Source organism: Pseudorca crassidens, chromosome 18 (assembly GCF_039906515.1).
Source record: "Pseudorca crassidens isolate mPseCra1 chromosome 18, mPseCra1.hap1, whole genome shotgun sequence".
Classification (NCBI taxonomy): domain Eukaryota; kingdom Metazoa; phylum Chordata; class Mammalia; order Artiodactyla; family Delphinidae; genus Pseudorca; species Pseudorca crassidens.
Window position 1 is genome coordinate 56,754,848 of NC_090313.1, and position 26,409 is coordinate 56,781,256.

Consider the following 26,409-nt stretch of genomic DNA (forward strand, 5'->3'; position numbering starts at 1 on the left):
AATCATCCTCACTCACATCACATCATGAGAAAGCAACGTTCCTCTCTTTTTATCTGTGAGGAACCTACGTGGAGATTCACAGCTCACTTACCTAAGACCTACCAATAGTCAGTGGTGAGCCAGACTCCCATATCCTCATTCTCCTAACAGCAGCCCATGCAGTCTTCATTTACTCTCTCCCATCATCTTCCCTTCAATCCCAGGTATTTTTCTATGTATATGTACCTTCTAAATTGGTGGTGGTGGTGGTGGAGGAATTATTAAGTAGAGGAGAAAATGTACAGCAAGTTTCCAAGTCCTGTCCAAAATCTGAGTTTCAATCACATTTCACAACTTATAAATTCTATAAACTTGGATAGTCTTAAATTCACAATGCCCTATTTTCCACATGACTCTTACTCGTGTATTCTTATGTCAGTAATATGTCAATTTCACACAAGATGCAAAGATACTGTGTTTTGATTCTTTTTTCTCTCTTGTACATTGTCCCTATTCTGAACGCCATAGTGATACACATGAGCATACCTTATAAATAGACACATCCACTGTGCATTCTCTACAAATTTGTCTACACTTAATTATCTTCAATATATAGATACATTTTTGAAATCTATCCATAAATTTTAACCACTAGATGCATTCCAAGGAAACATGCATATAAGATTTCTAACAGATTGTCTTCTCAAAAATGATCTTTTGTCCATCAAGTATTTGTTAAGGGGTGATCTCCTCTAGAGTTTCCAGGTCAGCAAGCATTTGATTACTTTGTTGTATTTTACCAGTTTAAAGGTTTCTATCCATTCTGGGTTTTTTGAGTAGGTACATATACACTTGGGCTTCAATTAAATTGTAAAACCCACTGTAGTTAGTTTTGATTCTGTACACATTGCAAACCCCACAATCCCATACATTCCAAAGCTTTGGTGCTGTTTCAATAATATATTGTGCACACAAAACACATTACACACATATTACAACACAGTTGCAAGGTTTTCTTCACGGAAATCTGTAAGAACATTTCATTTTCAAAAAGTGCATTTTGCTGTAGGGGTTTCTAAAAATCATTTTGTAGTGAAAAATTAAATGCTGGTTTCTTTGACGTGCTAGTTTCACTGAAAGAATATATTACAAGAGAATGCTTACTATTTTTATAACCATATGTCACTGAAAATCTTCCTGAAAAAAAATGTTCATTTGTTTTTGTTTTAGGTCTGGGCAAAGGGTGATTTTTTAAAAAGCCTTGCAGTCCAGGCAATCACACAGCAAACAAAGGGCAGGTGTCATTTTTTATTGTGATTGGCATTGACTGGAGCTGAAATCAGGACCCTCTCCATCTCTCAGAAGCTATTGTGGAATTTACAGTAATCACCCTGGCTGACTGCCCATCACACAGCTGAATAGCACGCCAAAAAAAAATAGTATCTGGGAAGAAGGCCACAACATATTTTTAAAACTCTCATTGTTTTTATTCTTCAACTTTGAAAGATTTTTTTTAGAAAAAATAAAAATAAAACTCACCCAGCTGTTACCACTATTCATATTCCAATAGCCTCCAAAGTGCTGGAGGCCACCTGGTTGACTTTCACCTTGGAGTCGGTCCAGAAAAGCATTATTTACCCTTTAAAACAATGAAAAATGTGTGTAAGTGGAAAGCTCGCTGCAGGGCTGAGAGATTTCTGAGAACCTAATGTGCTGTCTGAACTGACTGTGGGGACTGCTGCCCCCATTCAGCTCAGAAGAAATCTACAGACACTTCTTTTCACATTAACCATATGACACGCTGTGAACAGTCCTTTGGTGGAGCCGGTGCCAGTCTTGGCTCAGACCAAAAGGGGCATAAATTCTTAACTTCAGAGTTTCACTTACCCACCTCTACCAGTTCCACAAGAGCCTTGGTCACCCAAGCAACCACACCCCTCAGGGCCATGCCAGGAGTGAACCCCAGAAGCTGAGGAAAGATGGAAGCTTCAGCAAGAGCTAAAACATAAAGAGAAACCAAACATAGCTCTGTGGTGTTGTTTTTACAAGACAGATGTCCCTCCCATATATCCTGTACCCCATTGCCAGTCTTGCTAAGGTAAATCCCATTAGTGAAAAGTAAAAGGAAAATAGGAAGAGAGTGTGGGAAAAGGGAAATATCAGAAGAAGGGAGCCCAAGCTTTCAAAAGAAGGGAGGGGTACATTTTTCCCGATGTTCAGTCATACTTGCAGCAACCAATTTCAGAAATTAACATATAGGAGGTAAAACGATAAAGAAAGGCAGGAAGTGATTATCATAAAGGTCAGGATAAGGCTACCTATAGGATGATGGTTGCATTCTATTCCTGGAGCTGGTTACCTGGATGTCCATTTTATAATTAATCATCCTAAATATTCATTTCATGGACTTTCTGTGTGTTATATCTTACACTTTTTGAAGTTAAAAAAGAAAAAGGCCACACCATGCTCTGAGTTGCCCATGTATGGCTGAGTAGAGTCAGGGACATGGTGGCTGGAGAAATAGCATTGTAACAGGTACCCTATGATGTGAACGGGTTATTGAGGAACAGTGTCATGAAGACCATAGGCTTCTCAGCAGAAACAGAGTGCCTGGAACACAGCAACCACTCAATCCATGCTTGTGGAAGGGAGGCTAGGCAGGACCCAGTCAAGTTAGCCTCCTTTTTAGTCATGAAGTTTAGCGAATGTGGTCATGGTGGGTGGCTGTAAGTCTGCGACTGTGGGAGATTTGGGAACTTTGAGGATAATGACTGCTGAGTGGCAAAATCAGAGCCTGGGGGTTTGCCTAGCGGTCTTGCTCAGTGTGCCAGCTAAAATGCCAACTGCATGTTGACCCAGGTTAGTCTCTGGCTTATGGGGTTGCTGTTTTCTCCTCAACTCCAAGCCGCGTCTGGCAGTGGTCACATCTTAGTTATCAGAAGGCTTTTTTTAATCTCTCACCATAAAATCTACCCAGGTGCCATATTCTGGTCAGCCTGGTTCACTGCAGAACTGAATGTTTAAGTCACCTTTTCTAGACCTCTCAGCATGCAGGTCGAAATAAGATACTTGAGCTGGAGACTTGAATATTAAGGAAGACAGAACTGACCTTGATCCCCCTAAAACTACACAACCAATGGTATGCTGGATGGTCCATACGCCTGGGGCTGTTTTTATCCAGTCTTTTTGTCAGTAACAAAGATGGGCTTTCCCTCAGTATCCCCCATCCCACCCCACATCCAATCCACTAGAATTCTTGTTGGCTTCACCCACTAGACACATCCTAAATCACCCATTTCTTTTGATGACAACCATTCTAGTACAAATCCCTGTCGTCTCTCATCTTGCTTCTGCCTCCACTCCTGCCCTCTGCAATCTGTTCTCCATATAACCACCCTACTAAATTATAAAAGGGATCATGCCTTCCGGAATTTTGTTTAAAACCCTCCCATGACTCCTATTAGTCTTAGAATAAAATCATTGGCTTACAGAATCTTCTATTTCCTGCCTACCTTTCTTACCTCATGTTGTATTATTCTCTTCCTCACCATCTATAATCAAATCATTTGGGACTCAGAAAGACCAAGCTCATTCCTGACTTAGGGCCTTTGCTTTTGTTCCTATGCTTGATAAGAGGGGGCATTCCATTGTATGATTTGCGCCCCCCCATCTCTATGTGACTAGCTCTTGTTTTTGGATGTCACCTCTTCATTGAGGAACTATCGTCTCTAATCTCTCTCTTAACATCGCTCTGTGACGTGGTCCTCCTGGTGTGTATCACTGTCTGAAATAATCTCGCCGTTAAATTGTTGACTTCTGTTTCTTTCCTCCAGATTGTAAATTCCATGCAGTCAGGGACCTTCTCTGCCTTGTTTACGCCTATTCCCAGTGCCTAGAACAAAGGCTTCACAGAGTGTGCCCTGATATGTAAGAGGTGAATGAATGAATTGTCCAGGTGCATGGTCCCCACCTCGGCCTGCTTCTGTGACTGCAGCTGCATTGTGAAATTTCCCATGGTAGTGAATGTAGTTCACTGTCCACTGCACTCAATTCACTCAAACACTTTGAAGATGGATAACTTGTGATGCACACAAGGTGATGTGATTCACTTTTAAGCATGTTACTAAGAGGACAGCAGAGTGGGTCAACTAGAGATCATGGGTGGTAAACAGATTACCTTTTTCAATTTCTATCAAGAATTTGTAATAGGGAAGAATCTTTTGTATTCTACTACAAGTTAATCACTAAAGGGATGTTGCCAATAAGCTTAAATTATACAGAATGGCCCATTTTTGAGAACCCTTCCTCTCAGATAATGAGGTAAAATACCTGTTTAGCTCACAGAAAGCATCCTGACCAGGCCCACCTGTGAATGACTGCAGGGAGGAAGAAATTAACACATCCCCGCAGGAGGCTGATGGGAACCAGGAAGTGTTTGACTTTACTCCCTCCCTTTTTAGTATAAAAGAAGCCTGAATTCTAACTCAGGCAAGATGGTTCTCTGGGACACGAGTCCACCATCTTCTCAGTTTGCCGGTTTCCGAATAAAGTCGCTATTCTTTGCCCCAGCACCTCGTCTCTGATTTATTGGCCTGTCATGGGACGAGAAGTACGAGCCTGGACTCAGTAACAAATTCAAATAGGGGAAAAAAGTACCAGTTTATATTTTTGTTTACTAGTGTTACAAAATACATACATTTCATTGCTGTCAAGCTAGTGCTCTGAATTTTCTTCTAAGGATAAAAACTATTGTTCAAGGATGGTCCAAGTTTCAATAAATCAGTTCAGTTCATTCCAATTTCCAGCTTGTGGCCCAGATCCTTTCAAGTCCTTGACCACAGTGCTCTGTCTTTTCCCACTGGAGCTTCAACTTTCTTCTCTTACTCAAAAAGTTACACTGGGTCAGGTTCAGGTGCAATCAGGTTCAATCATTATGGGATTCATTGTAAAGCTTATTAGGAATCTACAAGCTTTCTGTTATAAAACTCAGGGCTGCACTTTCTGCTATGTGAACTTCCAAACAGTAGGAAACACATTGTCTTTTTGTCTCCAATAAAATTATGTCCCTGGAGAAAACCTAACTTTTGTCCCATATGCTCAAACTACATAGTCTGTATTGTTGCCCTCAGCAGGAATGGACACAGCTATTTTATTCATTAAGAGACAACTGAACGAGTATTTTCATATAACATAGAAAAGCTCACTATAAACTCCAAAGGACAATACAAACATAAGTTTTATCAAAAGCTGATAGAGAGCATAAAATATGTTTAAAGACTTGATCAGTTGCTTCAAAACTGATTACTGAGTTTATTATCCAGAGAGATTTCCTATTGGATTAAATTTGGATCTACATTTAACTAGAATCAATAGAAAGAATAGGAGATGTAGGAAATAAATAGTGCCACCAATATTTAGGTGTTCAGCAATAAGGAAATAAAGAATAAGGGTCAAGGTTCCTGTAACAAAAAAGTAATCTTTTCCACCTCTAATCAAATAATGCATTTTTATTGGGTGCCCATTGAAGATTAATTTCTTAGCAATGGGACCTATTAATGTGACATATCACTATCTTTAAAATGCTTAAAGCTTTATAATCCAATTCTCAGAAATTCAGAGAAGTAACTGGCTACTACTAACCAGTGTTATAGAAATACAATATCAGGTTTTTTAATAGGAAGACTTTTAAAGAGAAAGAAAAGTAAAAGACTAAACTAATTCATGACCTACTTTATTATAAAATAGGTAGCAGTAACAGTTCCCCTTTACCCAACAAAATAGTCTAACCAGTGTATCAGAGTTTTTATGTTTCCTTATAACCAGAGAAGAACACATAAATTCACATTTGATATTTTAAAACTGTTCTGACTGGGCTATGGAAGCAGAAAAATCCAGTCAAAATAACATGAGTACACATCCACGGTTGGCAGCTGCAGCAGAACTGGGAGCTTCCATTAACACTTTTTAAAGTCTCATTTACAAAATGAAACCACCACAATTTAAAAATACACCTTAGTGATAGTGGGAGGGTTAAACACATAAGTGAAGCCAGTCAGTTTCAAAAGAATTTGCTCCTTTAAGTCATGAAAGCCTTTACATTAAATTCTTCTCCTGAGACAATCACACTGCAGTAAACTCAAATAACCCAGCTGCTCCCTAGGAAAATCTAGAATAATGATATCTATGGTAGTTACGAGCACTGGTCCAACATCAACATGATATTCTGGGTACTCTTACTGCCTGACATTAGAAATAAGATAGAGACTATTTCCACTATTAAAAATTACTTACTAGTTCTATTTTAAGATTTTTTCCCTAATATGTTAGTCAACATAAAACAATTTTAACGGTAGTTCTTGTCTGAGCTTTTATACTCAAGTATGAGTATCTTACCATCTATACTAGTTCAATCATTCTAAAGTAGTCTACAAATGGTAAAGCATCATATCAAAGGATTAGTATGCTTTGTTCCATGGGGGGAAAATTAAGTATGACCTAAATAAACATATAGCTTGAGAGCTGATTTCACTTTCTAGTGTCAATTTATGCCACCAGTTCAGAAGAATTGGATATTGTACATGTATGTGTGTGTGTGCACACAAAGCAGCTGGCATCCTCACAAATACCACACCCCAATAATATAAAGATTCAAAGGTAATATAGATTCCAAAACTGTATTCAATATTACTTAAGTGTTTCCCCAAAACATTGAAAAAACTTTATAGGTAGTGTTTTAACCAAGGATGCTCATTTTATTGCCATTTATACCTCCTGTGTTCAGCCTGCTGGATTTTGGCTCTTTCTTCCTCCTCTTGCTCTCGTTTAAATTCCAGTAATTCACTCTAGGAACAATGAAATTTTAAAATATGGTTTTCCATTAACATGGTTGTACAGAAGACACCCAAATCAATTAAGTATTTGACCTTAGCTGGTACAATATTTCATTTTTGAAACTTTTACCTGAGTACCATTTCCATGTGAAATTATTTTCTTACATAACCAGGTAGCAAAAATAATTGTGCCTTAGTCAAATAATAACTCTGTGAGTGTAAAATTGTGAGATTAAAAAGCCAATGTGCATGTTCAAGATATTAGACCATTCGGTACAACGTAACACAGAGGAAAACACAATGTGAGCCAAGCTCACCTGTGTCTTACAAAGAAAAAACAAATTAGTTCCTTAACGAATGTTACACAATACTATTTCTTGGTAATTTCTCTAAAAAAAGCTTCTTTTTCTCCAACAAATTCATGGCTACTTACAAATATATATTGGACTTGATTCTGTAGAGCAATTCCAAAAACACTTTCCATTCTGGAGAATAATACTCACCTATCATTGACTGGTTACTTCATATACTAGCAGAACTTTGGACTCCCTGGAGAGGATACTTTGCTTCAAATAGGAGATCATGTTACTAAAACTAAATCTCTAGTTTCTGACATTCTGATTATATTCTTGGAAGAGGCAACAACTTCCACACTCAGTTACTGTGTTTACAGTATTAAACCAAAGAACTAGGTGCCAGAGAATCTCAATACTCAACTGCATACATCTTGAGGCAGACCAAGTTATAACCTCATGTCAAAGACAGAAAAAGGCAGAGGGAAGTTATCAGGCCCACGTCATAAGTTAGTGCCTAAGTCAAAGAGGTTTTCTGAGAGAGAAAATATTGTCACCTCTTGATAAACACATACGAACACATGTATTTTTTTAACCCCCATACTTCCATGATGAAAAGTATAAAATAAATTCAAAGTTCAGATTGACATTTTGTTCTTTTAACTATACTCAAAGGCCTTCCAACATTCTATAGTCTCCAGAATAAAAAGACTGGTTTCTTATACTGTGATAATCCAAATATGCTACTCATTAATCCCTAAAGCACATTATTTAATTCTAATTTCTACCTAGCACCAATGACAAGGGTGAAATTGGAGACTTTTCTAAATAACTGAATAATATTCATTCAGCCACTTCACAAGTACTTATTAAATACCTCGATGCCAAGCCTTGTGCTAGAGACTCATTCTCTACAATGGCATAAAGTCTTTCATTTTAATTTTTGTCGCTATATGAACATAGTTTAAAAGTCTACCAAGCAACAGTACTACTTATACTAGGCTTATTAAAATAAAAGAAGCTCCAGTCCTCTCCCTCACCCACACAATCATGTTCAATTTTTGTGTGTGGTTTCATCTGTCATTTATCTCCTTCAAAGCATGAATATTCTATTTCTTAATTTAAAAAAAAATAGTATTTTTTTGGCTTCCTACCATGGAGAAGATTTATATCTCTATTACTACCTCCATCCCAATTCCAACTTCCCTTCCTGGTACACCACCATCCTCCTCCCTCATCCTTACAACTTTTTTTTTTTTAAACTTTCAGTGAGGTGGGGGAAGGGTCCTAGGGGTCTTACCATTCCTGAGTTAGATTTCCAAGTCATCCTTCTTTCAACCCTAGCCCTCAGAAATACCAGCTGCCTCCAATTCCACACTTGTATCGGGACTGCTTCAACTTCAGTGTTACCACTTCTTGAAAATGAGTTCTGCCTTTTCCTGCTCTACTTTCCAGCTTGAAATTGTGCTGATATCCTGGTTTGTTTGGTTTTTTTGCTCCAGCCTCCTGGCCTGTTCTTTTGTTCTACATACTGGCTTATTGTGCCTTTTTAAAAAACATTTCGTGGGCTTCCCTGGTGGTGCAGTGGTTGAGAGTCCGCCTGCCGATGCAGGGGACACGGGTTCATGCCCGGGTCCGGGAAGATCCACATGCCGCGGAGCGGCTGGGCCCATGAGCCATGGCCGCTGAGCCTGCGCGTCCGGAGCCTGTGCTCCACAACGGGAGAGGCCACAACAGTGAGAGGCCCGTGTACCGCAAACAAAAAAAAAGAAATGAGGGAGAACCAGCTTCCCCAAATATTAAAACATATCATGAAACTACAGTAATTAAAACAATCTGATTGAGTCCAGGTAAAGACTTACTACATGGAAACACAGTTTACCATAAGTAGTTGTGCTAAACCCTTGCAGGAGAGAGAGTTCAATGAATGATGATGGACTAGCCAACTACTGTGAGAAAATTAGGACAAGATCCTTTATTTTTATATCAAAATAAATTTTATAGAGCCCTAGGATTTGAATCTAAAAGATGGAACCACAGAAGTTTCCAAAGGAGGCATGGGTAAGTTTATTTATAAACTTGGAATGAGGAAGGTCCAGAAATCATAAAGGAAAAGGATTAATAAATTTGGCTGTATGAAAATTCAAAGCTTCAATTGGGGAAAAAAAACTTAAAAAAATGTTTATGACATACATAGGCTAATTCAATTATTCTTTTATTCAGTCATTCAACAATATCTGAGTGCTTATTATGAGGCAGGCTTGGATCTACATGACGGAGAAATGATAATGAACAAGATAGATGAGATCCTTGCTCCTTAAGAGTTTATATTCTGGAAAAAACGAAGCCCATGAATAAGTGAGAAAAATATCCGCCTATAATCCTATGCAAAGGATTAAACACACTGTTGTGAGGCTCAGTGGCTCAGTTCCTATTTTAGATGGAGTCTCAGGGAAGGCCTGAGGAGGTAGTTAAAGACCTTATATAAACCAACAAGGAAAACACAACCACCAAACAGAAAAAGGCCAAGGATAGGAGGAGGAAGTTGGCAGATAAACTACAGACTGCCTGTAAATTAAACATAGTCATCATCTTCACACAAAGTCAAAGAAATATAAATCAAAACAATGAGATAAATTTTTTCTTCTGTCACAGTGAGAGAAACTAAAAAAGTTTGATAGAGAATCAGGTACATCCTAGCACTTTGGTGGAGTGTCTAAGTTAATAAAAACTAATTTAGTTTTTGGAGAGCAATAAACATTGATATGTAAAATGTACACATCCTTTGCAGAAGTGTTCAAAGATATGTATAAAAGGAGAGGCAAAAAAAAAAAAAGGAGAGGCATACTTGTATTATTGAAACAGTAAAAGTTCAGGAGAAAGTCTTAATGCACGTTAACAAGGACCTGGCACAGTAAGGTAGACCATCCACACAACAGAATACCATGCAGCAGTTACAAAGAATTGATAGACTGAGGGGGGCGCCTACGGTGAGATCTCTAGGACACATTAAATAATAAAAGTTAGGTTTAGAGCAGTTTTGTGGGGGACTCTTCCATGTAAATAGAAAAGATATACATACATCCATTTTAACTCATATGCTGGTGTACATCATATTTTAGACATTTTTATGGTAAACCACATACTAAAATGCTAACTATAACTATCACTGAGATAAAAGCCCAGCGAGTAGATAGGCAGAGGAAGGAAACTTTAATATCATAAGTAGTGTTTTTTTTTTAATTTTTGAACCATGTGAATATATTACTTCCTCAAACCATCAAGGAGGTTTATCTGTGTGGGAGACCATTTCTGTTTCTTTATGCTTTCCTTTATTTAAAAATCCCAGTGGATATACAGTTTTTAATATGTAAAAATGTAAAAGAGCAAAATACTACATCATGAAGCCAAGGACTCTCAGGGAAGAAGTAAAGAGGATGGGAAGAGAAGAGCACGCAGCATCCTGTTACAGAGGCAAGGACAGGGGAGAGGAGAAAACAGAGCAGGAGGGAAGGGTAAGGGAACTGATGAGGCATCATCATGCAAGACCACTGCTCCAGGTGGCAGAAGGGGGGGCTCTAGCTCCACTGCACTCAGGATTATTATTCTATAAGCAGCAAACCATATTTACTAGGGAGAGGCTGGTTTTCCTTTGGTGCCACAAAGGATGATTTCAACTAATTAATTTGTTCTGCTGAACTGACAGCCACTGCAGATGCATCTGCATGCTTTATAAGCGTATTCCTGGTTCATTGATGCAGTTCTCACACATAAGTGCAATACCTCGTTGGACAGATACAAAATAAGTCATTCCTGTTCCAAGGACTGAGCTTTGGACATTAAGAAAATCAAAACACTCTAAGCCAGAGGGACATGACGCACAGCATCTGAGACACTGTCAAATCTTATCTCACTCAACACAAATTTGTGAAGCACCAACCGTTTTCCAGACACCTGGATTCAGGCTGAAGGTACAGATGCAAGGAAGACCCAGCTCCAACCTGAAGGAAATCACAGTATAATGAGAGAGACAGACCCAGAAACAACTGTGATACAAAACAAAAAGATGCATTACTGAATACAAGTTCAAGCAATATGACACAGGAATACGAAGGAAGGAATGCAAATGAGAGACAAGGAATAAATGTTCCTGAATGTTCGACGTTTTAAGTGCATCCATGAAGGCTCCCAGGGGAAAGAGTGTGTGTCTTCTCACTGCTCTGCTCATCTCCCTGCATTCAGACAGAGCTCCATACAGAGAAGGTACTTAAGTACTAGGAAAAACAAAATATCATCTTGGAGATGCCAAGAGCAGAACCTCCTGTAAACACTGGTCAATGAGGACAACACTGCAAACGGTGCCACTTTCTGTGCCCACCCTGCCAGGATTGCTCTCACTGGAGGAAGGGCTGCCAGGGATCAGTGCTAGGGCCCAAGCTAACAGCAAGAAGGAAAAGGGTCACCATCTCCTGCTAGAGGTTATAGAAATCACTTCTCTGTGTTGCAGTTTACCAAAGGCTCAACTATACAACAAACAGGTGTGTTCAAGGCTGGATGCTTGAGAAAGCTGATGAGTTTAAAGTCATGTTCCAAAGCAAGGCTGTAGTAACTGGAGACTAGGATAGGGTCATTTTGAAATCATGTTTGAATTCCGGTGGGACGTGTTCTGACATGGTTCAGCTCGACTGCTTTATGTAAACATGTAAGTGCCATCACACGGGCAGGACATACTTCTCCCGGGAGAGAGTGTTCTCTCAACTCAACGAGAGGGAAAGCATAGTAGAAGCAGGAGAGTTAATGCCATGAAGTTCAAGAACCCCTACTTTGAATGATTTTTAAAACAGGAGAAGAGTTTGGGGCCGGGGACAGCTTAGAGGAGTCTTGGTTCTGTGGCTCCCCATAGTAGTAACTTTGCCCAGAAGAACAAAGATGTCCTTGGCTATGAGAAAAAGTGGAAATGACCTCAAAATATCGAGAGGAGACCAACCAAATCCAAGGAAGTAAATACTCATGGGTAAAGTAGGAGAGTGAAAAAATAGCATTAATAATGTGTACTCCTTTCTTACTAGTTATTGTTAATTCTATCATTTTAATATAAAGAAACTTTCAGCTTTCTGAAAAGTCTACTATTGTAGACTTTCAGCTACAATAGTCATTGAATCACACAGCTCTCTATCTCCCACCCATAAATACTTCCTATTAAATTTCTTCTAACTTAAGAAATTTTTTAAGAAATTAAATTTCCTTCTAACTTAAAAAAATTTTTTTTCTCATGAAATTTACTTATACATTGTCAAAAATGTAGAAAATACAAAAACTATGAAGGAAAACATAATCATCACTCATTAAAACCCTCCACCCAGAGATAAGCTCCTTTAACATGTCAGTATATTTCCTTCATTTCTTGATTTACATACATACAGAAATTATAACTGCTTATCAACACCTCGAGTCACACTTACAGGCTTCCACATGCCAGGCAATAGGATAAACTCTCCACATGCTCTCTCTCACGTAATCTTAGAAACAATGTCATGAGGTAAATAACATCACTATCATCCATAACAGATAAGGTTTAGAGACACGAAGTAATCCACACACAAAGTACCATAAGAAGAAGACGTAGGCTTCTAAACTCACCCAGACTCTATTTTATAATCTTGCCTTTTTTCAGTTTCACGTAGGTGAGCATATTCCTACGTCATTAAAACACAGTAGTAATTGATGCATTGTATTCCAAACTTCAAAATCTTCAAATCCTCTACTGCTGAACAAATGGTTTCAAATTTTCCATTAAGATGATTTTTAAAATAAACACTCTTACATAAACAACTTGTGTGCATCTCTGATTATTTCCTCAGAATAGATGTATACCTTTTAGATCTAATACTTTTATATTTAGGAAACTCTTTAGAATTTGGTATCGTCAGATAGCCCTTCAGTTCCCCTTTTACCAGCAGCAGTACAAGGGAGTCTGTAATGTTTTTTAATAGCTAATAGTGTAAGCCCTCCTTGCCCCAGCAAACATACAAATTATTATCCGTATTTTTATAAACTTCTTGTTTAATTTTGTGCTTATTCTCCCAGTTGAAGTGTAGATATAGTTTTTCAACCTACATCAAATTCCATTGAGATATTTATTGGAATTCCATTTAACTCACTAATTAATTTGGATAGAACTGTAGTTATTACAGTATTGATTTTACCACTAAGGGGTATCAGCCATCTCTACTTTATTCAAATTTACTTTAATGGATCACAGGAAAGTTCTCAGGTTTTCTGGGGGGGGTTAGGTTTGGGGGGTTTTGGGGGGTTCTTTTTTTTAGGGATTGAGCAATTTTTTACATGGTTGCTTTTTAAATCTTTTTTTATTTTTTATTTAATTTTATTTATTTATTTATTTTACTTTTGGCTGCATTGGGTCTTCATTGCTGTGTACGGGCTTTCTCTAGTTGTGGCGAGCGGGGGCTACTCTTCGTTGTGGTGTGTGGGTTTCTCATTGCAGTGGTTTCCCTTGTTGAGGAGCACAGGCTCTAAGCACGCGGGCTTCAGCAGATGTGGTGCACGGGCTCAGTAGTTGTGGCGCGCGGGCTTAGTTGCTCCATGGCATGTGGGATCTTCCCGAACCAGGGCTCGAAGCTGTGTCCCCTGCATTGGCAGGTGGATTCTTAACCTCTGTGACACCAGGGAAGTCCCCATAGTTGCTTTTTGATGAGATCTTTTTATCCCTTATTTTCTAATTAATTTTTTGCTAATATTTGAGGAAGTTGTTGATTCTTATATAAATGTTTTATAACCAACTCTAACTCCATTTGTTCTAAGTATTTTTCAGTTGATTCTCTTGGGTTGTACGGGCAGATTGCTGTCATCTATAAATTATTTATTTCCAATAATTAGACAAACTCCTTTTTTTATTTTTGTCTTATCAAGTTGACTAAAACAAGTCCCAAACCTTGTTCCACGCAAAACTGAAGGTTTTTTCCCCTTCACTAAAAAGAGCTTTTCATCAAATAACATCGAGAAGCACTAGATTAGTATTTGCAGAACAACACTGGTTAGTGGTAGGGGTTGCAAATACCCTTATGTTGTTCACTGTTCTGATATTTTACCACTGACATTAATGTTGGTTATTGCTTTGGAAGACTATATGTATCTTAAGAGAAAAAATTTTATTTCTAGCTCACTATGTTTTTTTTAATTGATAGATTTTAACTTACCAATGCCCATTTTTTACAACTACAGAGGTAGTCAAATTCTTTTTCTCTCACGACCTATCATATCTGCAGTGATATGATATAAAAAGTTATAATATATAGCTAGTCATCTTTGCACTCCAAGAAAAAACCTTACTATGTCTTGGTAAATTATTTAAGAGAAAAAAAACATCCCATTAGGTTAGAATTTTCTTTCAGATGTTAATATCTATAAATCTCTGGGTGTGTATGTGTGTGTGTGTGTTTGTGTGTCTTCTCCCTTTACCAGGTTGTGACATCATGGGGATGACAGTTAAATAATATTAATTCTAAATTATTTCATCTTTTTCCTTTCTCTGAAACAATTCGTAGAACATAGAAAAACAATCTGTTCCTTGAAAATTCTGATGAACTTGCCTGGAAAATTATCCACGTTTAGCTTGTTAGGGAGAAGTAATTCTCAGAAAATTTTAGAAATCACTCACATCTTCATTTGTCTTTATTTTAATTCTTTGAATCATTTTAGAGTTTTACATTTTCTCATAAAACCATTCACTTAATCCACATATTCATTAGCATAGTATTATATAGTAATATAAACTTAATCTTTTCTAAAACTGTGGTTCTAGCCACTCATTTCTACTGTTGTGTAGAAACAGTAGAAATGGCAGTTGTGTAATCTTTTCTTCATTAGACTTACCAGAGATCTGTTCATTTTGTTGACCTTATCAAAGAACAAGCTGTTGGATTTTTATAACAGCTGTTTCTTGATGTTTTGTTATTAATCTCTGTTCTTAATTACTTCCTTCAGTATAGTTTATTGTTCTTGTTCTAAATTCTTAGGCTGGATACTTAATTCATTTCTGTTTTGAGTACTGATTGGATTTAAAGTTATGATTTTTCTTTCTCTGAGTAGAGCATCTCAGGGTACAGCTTTGAATGCATTCCCCATAAAGTGCTCTCACCACTTTTTCTAGTGTATTCTATGATAATTTTCTCTGTCATTGAATAATTTAAGTATGTTCTCATTTTTTGGTTTGTTTTTACTTTCCAAACGACTATATAAAATCAATAACCATGCAAAATCAGTAAGTGCACTCAGCCTATCAGAAAAAAAATTTTGAATTCCTAGAAGGTAGAAAGGAGACAAAATAAGCTATATGGAGAAACAAGCATGCAGGATAAACCGGGGTTGAGTTAGCTGTGTTTCTGAAGGAGATCTGGGAGGCATTCATGAAGATGACCAGTTGGAGAATTACACTGAGATGAGCTTGGCAGTGGGCTCTTCCCCTGCCATGCCTGTGTGCATAGCAGCAAGCACTGACACGGCCCCTTGGGTAACAGTGAATGGAGGAAGGGTGTCTGAGCTCAGAGAAACAGGACAATGTCCCAGTACCTGCTGACTTCAGGAGAACAAGAGGCTGCCACACACAGAAGACAGGCTCCTGTATATCTCACTTGGTCATGTGCCCAAAGAAACATGAGGAGATAACCAAGAATCACCAAACATTCGAGAAAGAAAACTACACGAGATAAAACTTAAAATGGAAGGAAAAAAAGTACTGCTAAAATAGTAAATAGAAAATTTTAATGGTTGTATAATTACCATCAATGAAGAGATCAGAAAGACTACTGCACTTATAAAACAGAACGTGGCTATGAAAAAGTAAGTCAGCAACCTTGGTAAATAAACAGATTTGATGCATGTGCCAAGTAAGCAGAATGGACACTCATGAAGTAACGCAGTGAACAGGATGACCTAGCTCAAGGTTTCCTTCAGAATGCAACGGAAAAGGCCAAAGAGACAGGAAGTATAAGAAAAACAACTAAGAGAGATAGAGAACAGATACAGAATTTCCGAAAGCCACTTGATAACATAACCCAGAAATGGACAGAAGAGACAATACAGGGGAAGAAATGTGAAAGGAAAATAGAAATTTCCCTGAACTGGAGTGAGATTTATATTTTGAGCTTAAATAGGCCAACCAAAGGTCATACAAAATTTAAAACAAAAACACTGTGAAATTTCTTATGATGGGGAGTAAAGGAGAGGAGAGAAAAGAGGAAAAATAAATGGAACAGAAAATTCTGAGTCAAGAAAATAAAAAACAGAAAGCATGAAAGAAAATGTAGTTAAAAAGTAAATTATGTAGGAGGGGCAGAGTCAAGATGGCGTACTAGGAGGATGCAGTATTCGCATCTCCTCACAACTAGGGCACCTACCAGGCACCAGTGGGGGACCACGGACATCTAAGGGGACGGGAGGAACCCCCAGCAACCGGGTAGGATGTGGGGCATGGGGGGAGTGAAGGGGGAGGAGAAGTGGAGGTGGGATGGGACTGGTGGCCCTGAGGGGCGGCTGGGGGAGGGAAAGGCATCCCACACCCAAAGGGGCAAATTGGGGAACCATTGGGAGGGCAGAGGATCAAAAGGGAGTGTGGCCAGGTTTCCACTGCCCATTTGGGCCCCCAGGAACCTGCTGAGATCCTGGGCCTGATCCTCTGCCCACCTATGCCTCCTCCAGCTGCATGGATCCTGAGGGAAGGAAGGGGGAGCAAAAGTAAAGGCCGGACCTCCAGGACCAACACCCCTGAGGGGTGGTTAGGGGGAGAGGAGGAGTTCCTGCACCCAGCGGGACCCACCCATGGTTAGGGATCCAGCAGTGACGGGGAGACCCTGGGGGACATGGTAGGGGAGGGGCGTGAAGGAACAGAAGGGAATGGGGGCAGTGCTTTCCCTATCCATTAGTCACCGGGAAGACTGTTGGGCTCCCAGGCCTAATCCTCTGCCCTCAGAGCCTCCCTCCTGCCCCGCAGAGCCCAAGCCCCACCCCTACACCCCCACCCAGGGCCCCACCTCTACAACTGGAGACCCCCTCTGAGACCCCCTCCAATGCGCTGGGGCTAAACCCCACCCACACAACCTCACTCAGCGCCCTACCTCCAAACTCCGGAACTCCACACTCCAGAGGCCCTCCTTTCGACATCTGGCCTTTCCCCTTACGTGCAGGTCCTAAGCAGAGGCCCTGCCCCATGCTTCAACATCACCCCGACTAGGCCCTGCCCCCCGCTAAAACGTCACGCCCCACCTACCTAGGTCCCACCCCACCCTAAACCGCACTCCTGCCTAAGTTCCACCCCCGCTAAACTCCACACCAATAGCCAAGGCTTCTTTTATTTTATTCCCTCTTTTACATTGGGGTTCTGTTTTACCTTGTTGATTCATTGTTGTTGATTCTTTTATATTTTTATTTTTCCTAATCTTTTACTTCTCTAATTTTATTTAATTCTTTATACTTTGTTATTGTGCTCTCCTTTTGGCGTGTTTTTCCTCCCCCGTTTTTTTTTTTTTCTTTTTTCTGTTGTGGTTTTATTTTACCTTGTTGCAGTTGTTTCAATTATAGTTTTATTTTTCCTAACATATTTTTTATCTTTCTAATTTTATTTTGTATTTTAATTCTTTGATATTGTACTGCTCCTTTTTTCTTTCTTCCTTCCTTATTATTATTATTTTTTTTACCATGCCATGAAGCTTGCAGGATCTTGGTTCCCAGGCCTGAGGTCGGGCCCAAGATCCTGTGGTGGGAGCTCCAAGTCCAAATTGCTGGACTAACAGAGAACCTCAGAAATCATGGAATATCCACCAGAGTGAGGCTTCCTGGAGGTCCTCATCTCAGCACCAAGACCCAGCTCTATCCAACTGCCTGCAAACGCCAATGCTGGACGTCTCAGGCCAAACAACCAGAAAGACAGGCATACTGCATCAACGATCAAAAGAAAAAAAAATGAAATGACAAAATGATACATTACAGAAGAAGAAGCAAGGTAAAAACCTACAAGACCAAATAAATGAAGATGAATAGACAAGCTACCTGAAAAAGAATTCAGAGTAATGATAGTAAAGATGATCCAAATCTCGGAAACATAATGGAGAAAATATAAGAAACATTTAATGAGGATCTAGAAGAACTAAAAAGCAAACAAACAGTGATGAACAACACAATAACTGAAATTAAAAATACCCTAGAAGGAATCAATAACAGAATAACTGAGGCAGAAGAATGGATAAGTGACCTGGAAGATAAAAGGGTGGAAATAAATTCCAGCAGAATTAAAAAAAAAAAAAGAATGAAAGGAATTGAGGACAGTCTCAGAGACCTCTGGGACAACATTAAACACACCAACATTCAAATTATAGGGGTCCCAGAAGAAGAAGACAAAAAGAAAGGGTCTGAGAATATATTTGAAGAGTTATAGTCAAAAACTTCCCCAACGTGGAAAAGTAAATACTCAATTTCAGGAAGCGCAGAGAGTTCCATAAGGATAAACCCAAAGAGACACACACTGAGACACATATTAATCAAACTATCAAAAATTAAATACAAAGAAAAAATGTTAAAAGCAGCAAGGGAAAAGCAACAAATAACATACACGGGAATCCCCATAAGCTTAACAGCTGAACTTTCAGCAGAAACTCTGCAAGCCAGAAGGGACTGGCAGGACATATTTAAAGTGATGAAAGGGAAGAACCAACAACCAAGATTACCTTACCCAGAAAGGATCTCATCCAGATTATACAGAGATATTAAAACCTTTACAGACAAGCAAAAGCTAAGAGAATTCAGCACCACCAAACCAGCTTTACAACAAATGCTAAAGGAACTTCTCTAGGCAAGAAACACAAGAGAAGGAAAAGACGTACAAAAACAAACCCAAAGCAATTAAGAAAATGGTAATAGGAACATACATATGGATAATGACCTTAAATGTAAATGGATTAAAAGCACCAACCAAAAGACATAGACTGGCTGAATGGATACATAAACAAGACCCATACATATGCTGTCTACCCACTTCAGACCCAGGGACACATACAGACTGAAAGTGAGGGGATGGAAAAAGATATTCCATACAAATGGAAATCAAAAGAAAGCTGGAGTAGCAATTCTCATATCAGACAAAATAGACTTTAAAATAAAGACTATTACAAGAGACAAACAGGGACATTACATAATGAACAACGGATCAATCCAAGAAGAAGATATAACAATTGTAAATATTTATGTACCCAACATGGGACCACCTCAATACATAAGGCAGATGCTAACAGCCATAGAAGGGGAAATCGATAGTAACACAAGCGTAGTAAGGGACTTTAACACCCGACTTTCGCCAATGGACATATCATCCAAAATGAAAAAAACACAGGAAACACAAGCTTCAAATGACACATTAAACAAGATGCACTTAATTGATATTTATAGGACATTCCATCCAAAAACAACAGAATACACTTTCTTCTCAAGTGCTCATGGAACATTCTCCAGGATAGACCATATCTTGGGTCACAAATCAAGCCTTGTTAAATTTAAGAAAATTGAAATCGTGTCAAGTAACTCTTCCGACCACAACTCTATAAGACTAGATATCAATTACAGGAAAAAAATTGTAAAAAGTACAAACACATGGAGGCCAAGCAATACGCTACTAAATAACCAAGAGATCACTGAAGAAATCAAAGAGGAAATCAAAAATACCTAGAAACAAATGACAATGAAAACACGATGATCCAAACCCTATGGGATGCAAGGCCAGGCACTATAAAACTATAAATGTAAGGCCAGGCACTATAAAACTATAACACTATAACACTATAAATATATAAAACTATAACACTATAAATATAAGGCCAGGCACTATAAAACTCTTAGAGGAAAACATAGGCAAAACACTCTATGACATAAATCACAGCAAGATCCTTTTTGACCCACCTCCTAGAGAAATAGAAATAAAAACAAATATAAACAAATGGGACCTAACGAAACTTCAAAGCTTTTGCACGGCAAAGGAAACCATAAAAAAGACAAAAAGACAATCCCCGGAATGGGAGAAAATATTTGCAAACAAAGCAACTGACAAAGAATTAATCTCCAAAATACACACACAGCTCATGCAGCTCAGTATCAAAAAAACAAACCACCCAATCCAAAAATGGGCAGAAGACCTAAACAGACATTTCTCCACAGAAGATATACAGATTGCCAACTCACTCATGAAAAGATGCTCAACATCACTAATCATTAGAGAAATGCAAATCAAAACTACAATGAGGTATCACCTCACACCGGTGAGAATGGCCATCATCAAAAAATCTACAAACTATAAATGCTGGAGAGCGTGTGGAGGAAAGGGAACCCTCTTGCACCTTTCGTGGAAACTGATACAGCCACTATGGAGAAAATTATGAAGGTTTCTTAATAAACTAAAGATAGAACTACCATATGACCCAGCAGTCCCACTACTGGGCATATACACTGAGAAAACCATAATTCAAAAACAGTCATGTACCACAATGTTCACTGCATCACTATTTACAATAGCCAGGACATGGAAGCAACCTAAGAGTCCATCGACAGATGAATGGATAAAGAAGTGTGGCACACATATATATAATGGAATATTACTCAGCCATATAAAGAAGTCATAGAGTCTGTCATACAGAGTGAAGTAAGTCAGAAAGAGAAAAACAAATACCGTATGCTAACACATATATATGGAATCTAAAAAAAAAAAAATGGTTCTGATGAACCTAGGGGCAGGACAGGAATAAGACACAGACGTAGAGAACGGACTTGAGGACACAGGAAGGGGGAAGGGTAAGCTGAGACGAAGTGAGAGAGTGGCATGGACATATGTACACTACCAAACGTAAAATAGCTAGTGGGAAGCAGCTGCATAGCACAGGGAGATCAGCTCAGTGCTTTGCGACCACCTAGAGAGGTGGGATAAGGAGGGTGGGAGGGAGACGCAAGAGGGAGGGGATATGGGGATATACGTATGCATACAGCTGATTCACTTTGTTATACAGCAGAAACTAACACTGTAAAGTAATTATACTCCGATACAGATATTAGGGAAAAAAAGTAAATTATGTAGCAAGAATATGTGCAAATACACTAGCAATCACAATAAATGAGAATATATTAAAAGAGACCACGAAATTGGGTAAAATGAAAATCAGCCATTTTTGTCACTAGAAATCTAATTTAAGCCAAGTGACACACAGGGGTTAAGTGATGGAAAAAGAAATTGCCCCATAAATTCTAACAAGAAGGATGGCAGAAAAATATATTAGAATCAGACAAAATTAAAAGACCAAAAACATAAAGCTAAAAATCACTAAATGGGAAGAGTAGTATATTACATATTAATCAAAATCTGTACTAAAAGGTAGGCTTCTCATAAGTCTCATTGGTTGGAACTACTTCCCATATCAATGGCTGAACCAATCATAGTTAAGGAGACTAGAATTTCCATGATCAGTTAGACCATTTGCAAATGGATCCCTTGACTGATTTCTTCTGACTTCTTGGAAACACAGGCCATGGTAAGTAGGATGAATACATGAAGGAAAAAAACAAGGTTTTAGGAGAGAATTAGGCAATCGACAGTATTTTATACACCACTCAAGTTATCACAACACACAATTTTTTCTTGTATAGCATTAATTACTACCAAATGATTAATCACTATAAAACAAAAGTGCAATGTTTTTTGTCTCCTTTTGTCCATCTTCTCCATGAAAAAGTAAAATTCAGGAGAGCAGGGACCTTGTCTATCCTGTTTCTAATTGGAGCTCCAGCATCTTGCAGAAGGCTCAGTACATAATAGGAGCTCAATACATGTTTGTTGACAGGATGGATGGATGGATGAATACTGGGATGGATTACTCTGAGATAGATCAACCAGAATAATAAAGTGAAAAAAAAAAAAAGGGCTTCCCTGGTGGCGCAGTGGTTGAGAGTCTGCCTGCCGATGCAGGGGACACAGGTTCGTGCCCCGGTCTGGGAAGATCCCACGTGCCACGGAGCGGCTGGGCCCATGAGCCATGGCCGCTGATCTTGTGCATCCGGAGCCTGTACTCCGCAATGGGAGAGACCACAGCAGTGAGAGGCCCGCGTACCAAAAAAAAAAAAAAAAAGCCAGAAAAGGAAAGCTTTATATGGTGTTAAATAATGTCAGAGTTACAGGGATAGAGGGATTGCAAAAAGACCACTGCATTGAATGTTCTGAAGGGATTTTACCTTTAGAGAGCAGTTTCAGTAAGAACATTTATGAATATAAACCAGAACATAAAGCATTAAGGACAAAGTGGGCAATAAAGGTATGATTACAGTAATATTACCTTTGTCCTTTTTGTTTGTTTGTTTTGGTAGAAGCAGAAAAGGTGTTAGCTCTGAGGATAGCAGAATCAAGGAAGGAGTTGGTTGGCTGCTTTATTTATAATGGCAAGAGTCAGCATGTTTGTTGACAAAAAATGTAGTAGTCAGTGGAGAAGAATATACTGAAGGTATAGTTTGGAAAAGGAATTGTAACTAAATTTCTAGAAGAGGGAATTGAATCAAATGTAAAATACTGAGAAGTTAAACTTAAGGAAGAACCTACTGTCACCAGAGACCAGAGTAATGTAAGAATGTGAAAGTCAGGGACATACAGGGCAGGATCAATGTGCTGTCACCTCAACTTAACCTAGAGAATCTACTCTCCAACTCCACAGTAGGTGTTCAATAAATACTTGTTGAATGAATGGAATGAACAAACACATGAATAGATGCAATGATACAAATGTGTTATTTTCTGTATCTTCCTACCATAAACGTGATTCTTTTTTTTGAATTTTGTTTTATTTACTTTGTATACAGCAGGTTCTTATTAGTCATCAATTTTATACACATCTGTGTATACATGTCAATCCCAATTGCACAATTCATCACACCACCATGCTCACCCCCCCCCCGCGGCTTTCCCCACTTGGTGTCCATACGTTGGTTCTCTACATCTGTGTCTCTATTTCTGCCCTGCAAACCGGTTCATCTGTACCATTTTTCTAGGTTCCACATATATGCGTTAATATACGATATTTGCTTTTCTCTTTCTAACTTACTTCACTCTGTATGACAGTCTCTAGATCCATCCACGTCTCAACAAATGACCTAATTTCATTCCTTTTTATGGCTGCATAATATTCCATTGTATATATGTACCACAACTTCTTTATCCATTCATCTGTCGATGGGCATTTAGGTTGCTTCCATGACCTGGCTGTTGTACATAGTGCTGCAGTGAACACTGGGGTGCATGTGTCTTTTTGAATTATTGTTTTCTCTGGGTATACGCCCAGTAGTAGGATTGCTGGATCATATGGTAATTCTGTTTTTACTTTTTTAAGGAACCTCCGTACTGTTCTCCATAGTGGCTGTATCAATTTACATGCCCACCAACAGTGCAAGAGGGTTCCCTTTCCTCCACACCCTCTCCAGCATTTGTTGTTTGTAGATTTTCTGATGATGCCCATTCTAACTGGTGTGATACCTCACTGTAGTTTTGATTTGCATTTCTCTAATAATTAGTGATGTTGAGCAGCTTTTCATGTGCTTCTTGGCCATCTGTATGTCTTCTTTGGAGAAATGTCTATTTAGGTCTTCTGCCCATTTTTGGATTGAGTTTTTTTTTTTTTTAATATTGAGCTGCATGAGCTGTTTATATATTTTGGAAATTAATCCTTTGTCCATTGATTCATTTCCAAATATTTTCTCCCATTCTGAAGATTGTCTTTTCGTCTTATTTATGGTTTCCTTTGCTGTGCAAAAGCTCTGAAGTTTCATTAGGTCCCATTTGTTTATTTTTGCTTTTATTTCCATTAATCTAGGATGTGGATCAGAAAAGATCTTACTGTGATTTATGTCATAGAGTGTTCTGCCTATGTTTTCCTCTAAGAGTTTGATAGTGTCTGGTCTTACATTTAGGTTTTTAACCCATTTTAAGTTTATTTTTGTGTATGGTGTTAGGGAGTGTTCTAACTTCATTCTTTTATATGTAGCTGTCCAGTTTTCCCAGCACCACTTATTGAAGAGACTGTCTTTTCTCCATTGTATATCCTTGCCTCCTTTGTCATAGATTAGTTGACCACAGGTGCATGGGTTTATCTCTGGGCTTTCTATCTTGTTCCATTGATCTATATTTCTGTTTTTGTGCCAGTAGCATATTGTCTTGATTACTGTAGCTTTGCAGTATAGTCTGAAGTCAGGGAGTCTGATTCCTCCAGCTCCGTTTTTTTCCCTCAAGACTGCTTTGGCTATTTGGGATCTTATGTGTCTCCATACAAATTTTAAGATTTTTGTTCTAGTTCTGTAAAAAATGCCATTGGTAATTTGATACGGATTGCATTGAATCTGTAGATTGCTTTTGGTAGTACAGTCATTTTCACAATATTGATTCTTCCAATCCAAGAACATGGTATATATCTCTCCATCTGTTGGTATCATCTTTAATTTCTTTCATCAGTGTCTTACAGTTTTCTGCATACAGGTCTTTTGTTTCCCTAGGTAGGTTTATTCGAATGTGTTATTTTCTGTATCTTCCTACCATAAACATGATTCTTCTCGTTGTCTTAAGGTAAACCATTGAAGTGATAAGGAGTAACAGACTCTACCAGCCAGGAAATGCCTCCAGGGGACATTTTCCAACAATGACAGACTGAGCAAAAAGGGAGAGAAGCAAAACCAAGGTAAATATCCTTATATATTCTACCCTTATTGAAGTCCCTAGTGATGAATTATCTATACGCTCGCACTTCATTTTACTGAAAGCTTCAGTAAGTAAAGGGAAATAATTTATGTAAAAAAAGTTTAATCAATAACCAGAAAATAGTTATGTATCAATATTTGTCTAACTCCAGAAGAAAAACAAGATTAAGAAATAAAAAGCTTAATTTTCACTGTCTAAAGTAACTGCTCAACCTGAAAATTAAATCCCAGATCTGATTTTCTAATCTGTTGAGCATTCTCTTTATAAAATGTTCTACTTTTAATGGTTTTCACATTCTGAATATATACACCAAACTTTATAAAATACTATTTAAAACTCACTAAAAGTTATTTTAAAGTAAATCGTATCTACAATGATTTCACAACACTCCCCTCGGTATCTAAGTCCCTCAGGACCTAGGAATAAATTAAAAGATCACAGAAACACTTCATGTGATTTAACAGACATTACTGAAAATACAACATGAGTGTATACCAGATTTAGTTTCCACATGCTAATTACTAGAATCTTAATATAACATTGCTTCTTTAATTGTGGATTTCAATATGAGGCCTTTGTCAGAAGAAAAAAAAATTGTTAAACACCAAGGGATAAAAATGTTTCATGGTTTCTTTATTGTTTATATAGTAGCTTAATAACTAAATTGGCAACTTACATTATTTCTTTCAACAATTTAATTACTACGTACTATGCACAATACAGCTCAGCGACACAGTCATTTATATCATATGCTGGATGAAATTATGAAAGAGTAAGAAGTTGGCCACTTTTGGGAGGAGGGTAGCACTCAAAAGGGTCAAATTGGGCTTCCCTGGTGGCGCAGTGGTTGAGAGTCCGCCTGCTGATGCAGGGGACACGGGATCGTGCCCCGGTCTGGGAAGATCCCACATGCCGCGGAGCAGCTGGGCCCGTGAGCCATGGCCGCTGAGCCTGCGCGTCCGGAGCCTATGCTCCGCAATGGGAGAGGCCGCAACAGTGAGAGGCCCGTGTACGGCAAAAAAAAAAGGGTCAAATTAGAGCAACGACAATTAGTACATATTTTGTAATATGATTTCCACCCACAATTGCTATAATAAGTTACCTTGTGCAACAAAGACATAATGGAAAAAAAACAAATTAAACGAAATCGAGGAACTCAGAATGGGAGTTAGAATTCTGTTAATTGTATAATTGAAGAAACAGATTTAAGAGACATTCTGGAAGAGGGCTTCCCTGGTGCCACCATGGTTAAGAATCCGCCTGCCAATATAGGGGACACGGGTTCGATCCCTGGCCCGGGAAGATCCCACATGCCATGGAGCAGCTAAGCTCGTGTGCCACAACTACTGAGCCTGTGCTCTGGAGCCCGCGAGCCACAATTACTGAGCCCATGTGCCACATCTACTGAAGCCCGCACACCTAAAGCCTGTGCTCCACAACAAGAGAAGCCACCACAATGAGAAGCCCGCGCACCGCAACGAAGAGTAGCCCCCGCTCACCACAACTAGAGAAAGCGTGCACAGCAACA

At 38.7% G+C, this 26,409-nt stretch overlaps 1 protein-coding gene and 1 long non-coding RNA gene across 6 annotated transcripts in view; one reads left to right on the forward strand and one right to left on the reverse strand.

Moving 5' to 3' along the window:
- The window catches only part of LOC137210857 (uncharacterized), a 74,455-nt gene that overhangs the window by 13,423 nt on the left and 34,623 nt on the right, over positions 1-26,409 (forward strand). For all 3 annotated transcript variants that reach the window (XR_010936750.1, XR_010936752.1, XR_010936751.1), the window contains one exon: positions 24,750-24,861. This is a non-coding gene — a long non-coding RNA (uncharacterized lncRNA). The remainder of the gene's footprint in view (positions 1-24,749; positions 24,862-26,409) is intronic.
- EPSTI1 (epithelial stromal interaction 1) overlaps positions 1-26,409 on the reverse strand; it is a 98,141-nt gene that overhangs the window by 5,896 nt on the left and 65,836 nt on the right. For 2 of the 3 annotated variants that reach the window (XM_067712869.1, XM_067712870.1), the window contains 2 exons: positions 6,748-6,821; positions 1,519-1,618 (listed from right to left, as the gene is read on the reverse strand). In XM_067712869.1, coding sequence (XP_067568970.1) covers positions 1,519-1,618; positions 6,748-6,821 — 174 coding nt within the window. Of the gene's footprint in view, positions 1-1,022; positions 1,619-6,747; positions 6,822-26,409 lie in introns of those variants that run through there. The other variant, XM_067712868.1, reaches the window with a different exon arrangement.